This window comes from Dioscorea cayenensis, chromosome 12, assembly GCF_009730915.1.
Source record: "Dioscorea cayenensis subsp. rotundata cultivar TDr96_F1 chromosome 12, TDr96_F1_v2_PseudoChromosome.rev07_lg8_w22 25.fasta, whole genome shotgun sequence".
Lineage (NCBI taxonomy): Eukaryota > Viridiplantae > Streptophyta > Magnoliopsida > Dioscoreales > Dioscoreaceae > Dioscorea > Dioscorea cayenensis.
This window is the reverse complement of record NC_052482.1, coordinates 13,546,845-13,559,721: the sequence shown is the minus strand read 5'-3', so window position 1 is coordinate 13,559,721 and position 12,877 is coordinate 13,546,845. Positions and strand designations below refer to the sequence as shown.

The 12,877-nt window shown below is 36.2% G+C and overlaps 1 protein-coding gene across 1 annotated transcript; it reads right to left on the bottom strand.

The window, feature by feature from the left end:
• Positions 1-225: 225 nt before the first annotated feature.
• On the bottom strand, positions 226-10,639 carry LOC120273364 (condensin complex subunit 1-like). The gene is given in 23 exon segments (XM_039279991.1): positions 226-519; positions 1,208-1,301; positions 1,376-1,543; positions 4,089-4,263; positions 4,397-4,548; positions 5,513-5,570; positions 5,646-5,764; positions 5,846-5,945; positions 6,017-6,239; positions 6,316-6,383; positions 6,487-6,588; positions 6,590-6,667; positions 6,810-6,950; positions 6,952-7,122; positions 7,125-7,460; positions 8,312-8,503; positions 8,589-9,004; positions 9,007-9,166; positions 9,168-9,245; positions 9,247-9,733; positions 9,815-9,975; positions 10,051-10,379; positions 10,497-10,639. Coding segments are annotated over 23 exon segments (3,948 nt in total). The 5' UTR covers positions 10,633-10,639; the 3' UTR covers positions 226-515.
• Between the last annotated feature and the right edge of the window lie 2,238 nt (positions 10,640-12,877).

Below are 12,877 nucleotides of genomic sequence, written 5' to 3'. Positions count from 1 at the left end.
TCAGTATTATCAAGAAAAAAAGAAAAAGACAAACTCTCCTAATAAACATCAACTATTCTGTTTGTAAGAGTGTATGAGGAATCAGTGAATCATAGCAGGATAGAATTAAAATTTTAAAGAACAAATAAACAAATAAAGAAAGAAAAAGGCAAAACCATAACAACTACTGATTTCGTAAAATGAAATTCTAGTTGCATTTCCATTACATCCACAAACACCCTCAAACAACAGAAAAGACAACAATTTACAATAGACAAGCTTTTAGTATTAATCCCAAGGCTCTAACATGACACATGACTAGAGAAAAGTTCTAACCACCATTTTTTGGTTTGACATAATATAACATGTAAAGCACGTCTAAATTGCAGATTGTTTTTGTGCTAAAACAAGCTTGTTTTGACCAAATTATAGGAGGAATATAAAACTAGAAGGGCAAGTCCAAACTGCCAACAAAACTAATCAGCCCATTCTTGCAAAACGTGCAAAGATGCCTTTTACAGTGTTATGCTCCTGTGCTATCTGCAGGCAAACCATTTAAAAAAAAAATTAACTTTGAATATAAGGTCATCACAATAAAATGTTTGCAAAAACAGTTGTTTTTTACAAGGATTATAAATAATTAAGAACATAATATTCACACAGAGTGAAATGAAAATTTGTTTAACCATGCTAATTACAAATATTTGGACAAGTAGGAATATTGTGAAATACTAATGACATTTTTAAAATGTCACTAATGCTGATTAAGATGTATCACTCCATTGAGAATAATAACTATAGAAGTATAATATGTTGCTCTCATGGTCTCCAGACATACCAAATAACTTTCTCCCACAATACTATTAATGCATTACAAATAACTCTATTCTAATTAAAATATATACAAAAGAGCAAGTTGAAGCACAATCTGAATTAAAGAATTATTTATTTCACTTACCCTATCAGAATTTTTCAAGTAAATGTGAGTTGAATTCACTCTCATACATAGTTTGATCTGGAAAAAAAGCTTTAGAACTTCATCTTATGATTGTTTAAGGACTGGAAAAAGAAAAAAACTAATTCTTGTGTTAATTCAAGCTTTTAACCATAGAAGTTTATGATTTTTCTCTTTCAATAGTTCAATACTTCAATCCAAGCAACTCTAAATTTTTATTACGGCTACTTTTTTTCATGAAGGATCAGCAGAAAGTTGAGTACAAAAATAAACCTTCTGCCGGACTGAATTGAGCTTCTCGTGGAACGACGCCCTGTTTCACCCTTGATCATGCCTTTCTTTCTTTTTGGTTTAACTTTTGAGATACCTACGATCATTAATAAGATTAAATATATATGACATTCTGTGGCATTCATAATATTATGAAATCTGAATCACCACCATGAGAAGCTTTTGGAGATTGAAATTCTGTATCTTCATCATCACATTCTGTAAGTATGCTACAACCGCAACTTTCCTCAGAGTTCATGCCATTTGCATCTAGTTGGATGGCCTCAGTTGTATTACTAGTAGCTTCTTCAGCAGTATTTATTACCTCACCAGTTCCATCTGCCAGAAATTGGAAGTCAATAATACGTAATTCAGATATTCAGAAGGAATGGCAGTGAAACCAAACATAAAACAGGGCATTGTAGAGTTCTATCAGGCATGCATAAATGATATCTGAGAGATAAATTATTACACTGTCACTAACTAGTACAATCTTTCATGATAACTGCATAATTTATCTGTTTGGAATGGCATTTGCAGTTCTGCCTCGTGTGATTTGCCAGATGAGGTGCTGGAGCACTGTTGCTTTGAATTTTACCAAACCTTTCATCAAACAAATTAGGCATCAATAACCCGGCCAATAAATTTTTCCAGTACCAGTTCATCCCCATTGATGCATATAGGAGGGCACTGTCCATAATGATATTATATGAAGCATATTTTTTGGCTTTGCCAACATATAGAATATGACAACATACTTAGGGGCTGCTTGAAGCTTGTGGTAAGAAGACTGTATATATGCCCACATGTTGCTAAAAAGAAAAGATTATCTTTTAAAATTTAATCATGGAATGTAAAATAAGAATAGATTCTATAGGAGGAGATATTGGGGCAAATTGAGTTCTGATAGCCTGATACAATTCACATTCTAATTATTATGATAAATGAAACCTTCCCTTAAAAAGATTGGCTCCAATTTCTAAATACTCATATAAAAACAGCTCAAAACAATATAGCATTAAACTAATAACGTAGAATGGCCAAATCTTAAATAATTAGCTAAAAACTATGAGATAGAAATATAAACCAAACACTTGATGGTTAATCCAAAATAACAACAAAATATATCCTATTGACCTGGGATTAATTGCATAGTCAACTGCTTGTAGTCATAAGAGGCCTGAAATGGACCGGATAAGTGATTGGCTTTATGTTGATAAATATTCTTCTAAAACCAGACCCAAGAATAATAACCCATTGATTCCCAATGAGTTGTATATTCAACTGCTTATGGTCGTATGAGTGCCAGAAATGAACTTTAAAAGCTGGTGTTTGGCTTTATATGACTACATATTCTTGAAAGCATACCCAAGGACAAGATCTCATCGCCTCTCCATTAATTACAATTCAAGTGCTTAGATGCACGAGTCTCAAATGTATTGAATAAGCACATGTTTGGCTCTATATGAATACAACATATTCTTGAAAGTATTACTAAGCAATAATTTTTGATAACAAATAGGGCATGCACCGAAGTCAATTTACTACCTTCATGAATATAGTTCACGCAATTACATTCTAAAGCATTGGGCTATGTCTGGATAAAGAATGAATAAGAAGGAATACTCATGTTTTGGTCATGCTTTAAAAAGTAGGGTGAGATGATTATTATGAAAGAACAAACTGTTCGCATAAAAAAAGTGCACTGTATTTTTATTTTTGTATAAGGGGTCATAAAATAGAGAGTACATATATATATATATATATATAAATTTATTACCAAAATAATTAATACTTATCAGTATGTGCCTTACTATAGATAACTTCTATTATGCACATCTATGATATATAAAAATAACAGAGCACAAGTTACACAAGAACCAATGAAATTTAAGGAAACTTTGGTGCCTAAGATTTCCAATGCCACATTAAATACTTGGACAAATTTTTTTGTTACCAGTGAAGTTGTCATCAAGCAAAATGACAATGACTCAATCACCAACTATCATTCTTAATTATTTAAATGAGCGCTCAATGTACTCAAATAGGAAACTATCTAGAAATCTATTAAAAAGTTAAATTCAATGATGACAGTGTTGTTTGTAGGCCACTAACTTGACAAAAGGATGTATGTATTGCATATGTTTACAACCTTGGTACAAAAAAAAAATACAAGTTTTAATTTTTAAAGACCAAAGTGTTCCAACATAGTAATTTACAGTTGAATATGTAAGGAAATAGGTGAGTAAAAACAAGGTCTTTTATAGCATACAGTCAACTAGCAACTAAAAGCACAAAAAAATAGGAAGCAATAAGGGAGTTGTGGCAAGAAAAGGCACAGCATTGTGGATATAATCATGTAATGAACAAATAAGCTCCATTTCATGGTTTCCATAATACATGGTTAAGTTTATTGATCAAATAAATAACCTATCACAAGTATAACTTACAGAAACGCAGAGGGGCTTATCAATTAGAAACTTCAGTTCTTAAAGCTTTTAAATCTACGGTTAAATACCTGAAGTTATTAAACCACAAACACAGATTCGTCTATTAAATGTTAGATCTCCATCGAATCAATTCATCCATCATTAACAAACATTTTAGATTTAATATTTCTATGAATTAAGTAAAAGTCTCTTCTATAGGTTAGATGAGCAATCGATTAAAGGCAAAGTATCTCAAAATATAAGGGCATATTCATTACTTTGCTACATTTAACAGCTCTATTAAAGGAAAACTCTCTTGAACAAAAATGTATGAGCTAGTAGGATTAGAGGTCTAGACCTGTAAATTGATATCTATATTTACTAATTTAATTGATGTGGCACTATTAGTTGCACATGTCACAGGAGCAAAGAGTGAAGTAGTCAAAACCGATTACCTTCGATACTTCTTTCATTTATATCTTTATGTTCAAGAATTTCTATTTTCTGCTGATGTTTGTATGCATTGTTGGCAACTTCTTCTTGCTCCTTCCTCTCCATGTGACTCTTGTTGAGCTTCTCCTCAAATTCGTCAATGCAAGATTTAAGCTCTGGTTTTGCAAACTTCTTGCTCTGATATAGCCAGATGTAATGGGAGGAAGAGCCACATGTCACAAAGTCAATATAAAATAGAGAAAAGAAAGCTATAGTGTGCTGACCAACAAACCAATTTATGAATATAGACTGAGAAATAGTAGTTAATCACCTTACTAATTATGTTCTTGAAATGATCCACCACAGAATCTTCCAAGAGAACATGTTCATAAGTTTTAAAAGACTCCATAAGCTTTTTCATTCCCTTTTCAGTATATGTTAGTTGAGAAAGACAGTAAGCAATGCACTCCCACTGTGTTTTATCTGCAGTCAAAACAAGGTCTGAGGCAGCACCAAAACAAATCCAAAATATAAGAAAACTACAACAGATCATACAAATAACTACACCATTAGGTGACCTACACATATTCATCATTTTCCTGTAATAAGGAGTATGTATTCCATATTTAATCAAATATAATTAAAAAAAAAACAGTTAACGGGTATAAGCTTTTGAGAATTCCAAATAGACTGAAGTTGCCGAGAAAATCTGAAGGTGGCTCACCAGTTAAGCACTAGTAAGAATTTGATTTCTTAAGAATAGGATAAATGAAAGCTTCATTATTGTGCATAGTTGTGAATCTGGAAATTCTTTCAATGGTAGACCAAAAGCCGAAGAATAGAAACTGAATAGAACTTACTCAAGAGTGTGTTTCACAAAATGTAGAAAATTACATTCATACGACTCTAAAAAATACAAGCCTAGCAGGTTGGTGAAGGAGTTGCATGTGCTTCTTAATATCTAAAAAAGCTACAGATTGAAGGAAAAGATGGTAACTACCATGAACTATAAATGTTCATACACCAATTAGAAACCATAGTAGAAGTCAAGGATTACACCTATTTAAAACAGATTAAAGGAATTGCCAAAAGTTATCTAATACTCATATATAGTAAACTAGCATGCCCTATAGGTGAAAACTGTTAGGACGCAGTGGTTAACATGGTCCATAGTCACACATCGCCTGTGAGAGCCAATCTCCCTAGCCTTATATATCCTAAGCCAATCCTTCCCTCTAACTCGAGTTATGGAGAAGTTAGGGTGATGGGTCCCTGTATTAACAAAAACAAATAATACTAGCCTACTTGTTTTAATGTCTGCCTATCAACTAATTAGACCATGGGTTTGTTGATCCAAATATGTAAGCAGTAAAATCTACACAGCATCAATCATCCATTGAACAAACATATCTTGATATAGCCTAGAGTTTACAAGAATGCGCCATACCAGAGACACCACTGAACCTATTGCAAAGCTTCTCAACCAGGGCTTCCATTTGTTTATCCTAGAGAGCTTAAAGGAGTTAAATGAAGTACACATCAAGAAAACAAGCTCCAAAAGAAACATCAGCAATCTACACCTTCTTGATGGAATTAATTAGAAACTGCATGATGTTGCGGAAGGAATCTTTCTTCATATTTTTTTGGTCAGACAATCTTCCCAATATATCTGGTAGTAAATTATAAATTGGGTTACTTCCTGCAAGGGTAGAGAGTAAATGAACATCAGATAAAACACATGGTTATCAGTGAAAACTAATTCAAACTTCTCAGAGTTTACCTTTCTTTGACAATTCATGAAAAAAAAGTCTGGCAAGATTTGATATCCTTCCCTCCTCATCTTCTATCCGCATGGCCATCTCATTTATGTATCCTTTCACCTGTTGGAGTATTAACTATTGTAGTTAGCTAATCAATAGTAGATGAGAACTATTGAGAATTTAACCCAGACCTTCATCATGTCATTTAGTATGAGGTGAGAAAGCACCAGGACAGCATTTTTTCTCACAGAGACCGAAGGATCCCTCAGTCTAGCATAAATGTTCTCAGTCCAAGGTTCTAAAAGGTTAGGAAATCGAACAGCCAAGTCCCCAAGAGCAAGTGTACAGTTTGAACGGACAGTTTCTGATGGTGCATTCTCAACAACAGTGAATAAAAGCTGCAGATTCGCTTCACTGAAATTTGCGATATGCATGAATCCCAAGAACAGAAGCCTAAAATTGCAAACGACCAGACATTTTCATGACTTACCAGAAATCTGCATCAATAATCATTAATCTACACAAAGCAAGCATTGCTGAAGCCTGCAGATCTGGAAACTGTAAAACAAGACCTGGAAAATTAGAAGAATAAAACTAGAAAATCCTATAAAGTTAAATGCTTCCTTCTTAAATCCAGTAGAGAATCACGAAAGCCATTCACCTTTTGTAACAAATTAAAATTTCTACAAAGTTTTGAGAGAAAAGTTGCACAATGCCCAATAAGGTTCTTTCCTCATTGGAGCCACCCTGATACAATTTCTTTTCTCTGCTCTTTCAGAAAGTGCATCAATTGCCGCATCTTCAGATGCACCAAGACCCAACTCAGCATTTATATTTTGCTTCTGCAAGCAAGCTTAAGTCAAAATTTTGCCCAAACAGAAGTCTTTACACTTCGTAAGTGAGAATTTCATATTTGCCTAGAAAACAAAAATGAAAAATGAAAGAATGATTATCACCAATCATAATACTGAAGAAGAATCCCACCTCAGATGCTTCAGTGGAAAGTCCGGCAGCTGCTTCAGATTCAAGCTTAGATTTTTCTTTCTTTGCTTTCTGCTTCTGAAGCTTGTGAATGCAGGATTCAATGTAAACCAATTGATTAAATGCTACATGGCTTATGATGAAAAAGGCACCTGCCAAGCTTCGCTACTGACACTGTGGAAACATTGACGTCCTCACTGTCTGCATCAGTAGGCATTTCATCATTTCCACTGGAGCTAAATATAGAACTGATTGACTTTTTCACCACTTCAGCAGCAAATATTTCAGGAGTTGGATGTATCGAATAAATGGCTTTTTATGGCTTTTATCTGCAGCAGCATACCATACATTTTCTGGAAGCCAGGAACCTGTTAGTAAGCTTTGCAGCATACTAAAAATTTTGATACCACCACATCTTAGCTTTTGTTTATCCTCATCTGACAATCTGTCCAGTGCAACACATGCAGTCCTTGCAAGCAAGGGTTCTTCCTTAGCCCAACGTCCAAAGCCAATATCAACAATATCCTGCAGGTGAGATCCTAGAATGCCTGGAGTTGATTTTAATGCCATACAAAGAATAGATAAAGCTCCACGGCTTTGGGCTGCTATCACTCCATTGGAATTAAAACTGAAAAAGTTCCATAAGGCAGACATCTGCAAAAATAAAAAGATTCAATTCTTTAAAATAATTACAAATGCCTATGTCGATGTAGAATGTTTATCATCAAAAATTCAAATTAATTCAAGTGAAATGTACAATCCATAAACATGCGCTCTCTAAATGATAGGAGAAGACACATAATATAAAAGAAATTCATAATCTGACTACTTTAATATGTAAAATGAGCATGATGATATGAAGTATAGATTTCAAGGAAGGACCTCTTTTGCAAACCTATCAAATAATGAACTATTACTTCTTAAGATGCTAAAGCCTATAGAGGGATGAACAATTATATCAACCGTACACGGTTGCTGATGGAAGAAAATAATCCCAAAATGCTATCCTTTGTTGGAACAATGTAACATGCCCGAAGAACATAGAATAGCCGCCTTAAATTTCAGAAGACATTCAACCATTTCGGGAACTATATTATCAAGCATGACAAGCAAAGCAATGCAAGACCTGATTTTCTCTTTCATCAAGAAACACCAAACTCCGTCACAAAAAGCTATATATTTTGCAATACTTTTAACATCAACATCCATGGATCAAAATGTATAACATCACAATCTAACCAACCAATCTTGAATTGAATACTACTATGCCAACTAGTTCAATAGAAGCAATGGAAGGCCTAATTATCAGTTTCATCAAGAAACACCAAATTCCACAGGAAGTAAATATTGTGAAATACTTTTAACAGTAACACCCATGGATTGACATGTATAACGTCACAACTTAACCAATAATCTATGGATTAACACGTACTTGATTAACAAAACATAGAAAAAAATGGCAATAAAGTCTTAATCAATGCAGGATTGCAGATAAAAGCACATACCATGCTTGTTGAAATTTCACCTTTAGAAACCAAAGAGCTAACCAAACACTCTAAAGCTGCAAGATCTCCAATGCTAGAATCTAAAGCAAGGCTCAACAAGTTTTTAGCAGTTTCCTCGGGATCTTTTCTTATGTATATGGTGATGAATGCATTTTCTACAGCTTCATAGATGGATTTGTCTTGGGAAAACACCTAGCAAGGTCCAGCAGAAGAAAAACTTCAATATAAGAAACCATAAAATAAAGATCTAGAAATATTTGACTTGTTGAAGCCTTACCAAAGGCAACATTTTGCGAAGGCAGGCTTCGGAGCCATCAATTTGAAATTGTTTGCACCTCATGAGCAAAAGAATAGTGTACTCTACATCAGTTACAGAAGATGAAGCTAATAGCTGAACTAGAGTAACCATTGTAGAAGTGATGCATTTTGCAAACCGTAAACCTGCCTCGAGGGAAGCAACCAAGGCTCTGATCTGTTCCAGATTTCCAATATCAGGCACAATACTTTCTTCCTCCCTCTGCTCATCTCCATGTGGCAGGCAACTATCACTAACACTTTCTTCATGCTCTTCCATTGGAGCTTGCCCATGGACGGAATCAACACCATTGCCATCCTCTGAAGCGGCAGAAGGCTCCATATGGCACAATTTCTCTTTGTACTTCTCCAATGTCGCCTCAAAAGCTGCAATGCGAGCTGCGGTCCGAAAGGATTGTGCTGCAGCATGCTAATCAGCAAATTCAAAGCTGATTTCCTCACCATGGCACTCTTGTCCTCCAATCTCCCTGAAGCCACAGATGCAACCTCATTCCATAAACCTATTGAAACAGCATGTTCCTCACACAATTCAGCCCACACCCTGAAGTACACGACTCCTTGTATATGCCGACACATCCCTGCATCTCTCAATCAATATCTCTAGCATCGCTTGCTTTACCCCTCAAACGCAAAGATTTCGAGCTCACATCACCCTCTATATCTCTAAAAGCCTTCATAACCAGCTTCCCTAGAACACTGACAAGCGCATTCCTAATCTTGTAAGACTCCCCTCCAAAATGTGGAACAAGAACACCAACATTCATTGACATGAGCTTTGGTGACCTGTCAGCAAGCTCCACAAGGAACCTTCCAACATTCTCGGCACCAACACCATCTCTAGAATAGTCCTTTGGATCAGCACGCCCAAACTCCCTAATAATTGCAACTGCAAGTCTTCCATCGCCATATTTGTTCTCAGTGGCAGCAACAGCATCCGCAATGTGAGTGACTGCAAAGTCAAACTTGTGAAGCAAATGCAGGATTGACGCACATGCTTGTGTAGTCTGATGGTACTTGGTGGCAATTGCTCCAATGATACGTCCAAGACTCTCTCTACTATCCGAATCCTTCAAAAGTGTCTGGTTCTCATATAAAGTGAAAACACACCTGAATTCAACCAACAAAAACCAAAGAATGTTTCAACCATAGAAAACAAATAAGCACAATAAAGAGAAAAAAGGAACTTGCCTTGAAACAAAAGACAGATAGTTCTCATCAATTTCACTGGAACCAAAGAGCAGCGAAAGGTTGATCTCCAGAGAATTTGCAATGAGATTGATAATGCGGCCTCGGTATGATTCCCAATTCCACGAATTCAAGTAATTCTTCTTCTTTGATTGTACTGCAGCCTGAGCTCACACAAAAAAATTACAACTCTTCGTCTTTCAAAAAAATCAAAAACTCTAAACAAAAACAAACCCAACCTTGGAGCCTCCAACTGGATGTTCATGCCTGGACTGCTCACCAAGCGCAATGGATAAAAGAAAGAAGGTGTAGATCTTGAGCGCATTGCGATGAGACAAGACACGAGCCGCGACACCAGAACAACCAGATGGGGACGAAGGGGCCGCCCGGGAGAGCGAATCGAGGTTAGGGAGAAGAACACTGAGATTGGACCGGAGAGTCTCGGCGAGATTGAACTTGCACGAAGAATTGAGGTGAGAGAAACCCTTGACAAGCGAGTAAACGCGATCAAACACTTGCTGCTCTTCCACGCAGAAGATCTCCTTCTCCGATAGGTCAAAAGCCACTCCTTTTAAGAAAAAAAGGGAAAACTCCAAACAGAAATCGATCAGGAAGGAGAGAAAGGGGGAAAACAAGAGAGGGAGAGACAGAGGGAGGGACATGGAGAGAGAGAGAGAGAGAGAACCTTTGACGAGCTCTTCGAGGTCGAAAGGGCGGAGGGAGGAGAGTTCGACGGGGGAGGAGAGGGAGAGGAGGTGGTCGCCGGAGTCGGAGTCGTCGGAGGAGTGGAGATCGGAGGGGAAGGTGAAGGAAGGGGCCATTTTTTCTGTGGAAGGAGGAGAGGAAACGTAGGGGGTATTTTGGGAATGAGGAAAACAGAAATGTTTTGATTTTGAATTAGAGGATTTGGGCGGGAAATTATATTGTCTTGCATCCTCCGCGTCTATGCTTTAACCTTTGCTCTTTATTATTATTTTAGACATTCTCCATGCTTCCTATAAGGCCTTGCTTGAATGAAGTGTAGCAAAAGTTTATAATAATTTGAAATTGTACCTTCGTTGTGTAAGTGGTCATATTTTGTAGGATCCGCCATCTTACCTTACAAACCCCAAATTTTCTTTCAATAACACTCTGCAGACTAGAGTGATGATAATTGAATACTTCATTAGGAGACCTAAAAGCACGAGACATCTTAAATTGTGGAATGTGATACCTTGCACTCTTATATGGCCCTAGAAACCCTTTCATGGTAGGATACCCGGAATCCACAAGGTAATATTTTCCTACAAAATATATAATTACAAAATAAGAAAGTAGAAGTACAAATTAAAATTTAATTTAGGCAATTACGAACCTTCTGGTGGTTGAGGAAACTTCATAGATGGATTTCGTAAAACATCAAAAAGAATACGTGTGTCGTGAGCCGATCCTCCCAACCAATAAGTGCATATGTGAAACACATATTGAAGTCACATGCAGCTAAAATATTGGTTGATGTATACCCTTTTCTATTCATGAACGGGATTTGTTTGTCAGCGGGGACATGAATTGCCACATGTATTCCATCTATTGCTCCAATGCAATCTTTGAAGTAAGGCCAATATCGATCATCACCCCGGATGTGCTCCTCCACATCTCTGAAATTCCTGTCTACTGGTCTGATGATATCATTTCCAAGTTTGTGGACAGCTTTCAACACTCGATGAAACTGTCAATGCACTGTCTCTCTAGAATATTGAAACCTCTCTTCAACATTTCTACAAGTAACTCCTTGTCCAATTGTGTATAAGAATATTAGTATTGCTTCTTCAGCGGTGACATTTCTCGTATGTTATAGACTATACTTTTGAATAAGCTCAATCACCAAACACCTAAATACAGTCTTTTGCATACGGAATTGCTCGAAGAACCGATTTGCGGATCCATTCAGTATCTTAGTGACCCACATGTGACCAGTCAATGAAGATGTTCTTTCCTCATTCTTTAACATTAACTTCATATATTGATATTATGCAACTGCGGCACCTGCATATATCCTTCCGAGGAATTCCCATGACAAGTCCAAATTGCTATCTTCATCTTCTGAATCAGATATTCTTTCATTCAATTATGTATCTGAATCGGACAGGAACTCCATCATCTAGTTATACCTACGTAAACAATATGAAATGATAAATACAATAAACATACAAGGCAAACACATAAGAAAAAAAATATATCAACAAATCCAAAGGCATAAGAAACAAGTTTAACACAACAAATATTTCTAACAAATATTCAACACATATCTTTAGTTATAAGGAACAAGTTTAACACAACAAATGTTTTTAACAAATATTCAACAAACCCAAAGCCATAAGAAACAAGTTTCATACAACTAATTATAAATAACCATGAGAACTAAGTTCAAAGCAATGACTTCAACACAAAGACAAATTACGTTCAACATAACGTAAACAAGTGCAAACATATATAAGGATAGATGCACTATTGTAGAAGTTAAAAATCGGTCGATGTTGTCCATATTGAATGTGTTCAACCGAGCCCTTAGCAAGTGATGGATCCCTATTCATTAGGTGCACGAAGGTCTCTCTATAAGTTTTTCCTTGCAAAACATCCCCGACCATGAGGTAGTATTCTTGGCTCCCTCATCTCAATCCCCGGCATCATGTCCAACAAATCCACACATTTGCCAATACTGTAGGGATCCTCGTCTTCAACTTTTGAAGTAGTTGAACGGGACATATTATCCATCCCAGAGATAAGACGATCAAATGGTTCTTGTAATTTGTCTGTTGCACTTTTTCTTTCTTTTCGTGTAGTTTTTTGTCTCTTCTTATCTTGTGTCAGGCTAGTTTCGACTCTTGGGGTATCATTACATTGTTCAAGAGTTGCACCGTCAACATGAAAGTTAGTTCGCATCGGTTTCTCTTTCATTCATCTCATTGTGAACATCGTCATTAGAAACTTCATTGTTAGTAGATGGGTCTGCATATGGGACCAATGCCATGTACCCTGTCGCCACCACATCTTTGAAGCAAATCTCCATCATGTCTAGGAATTTTG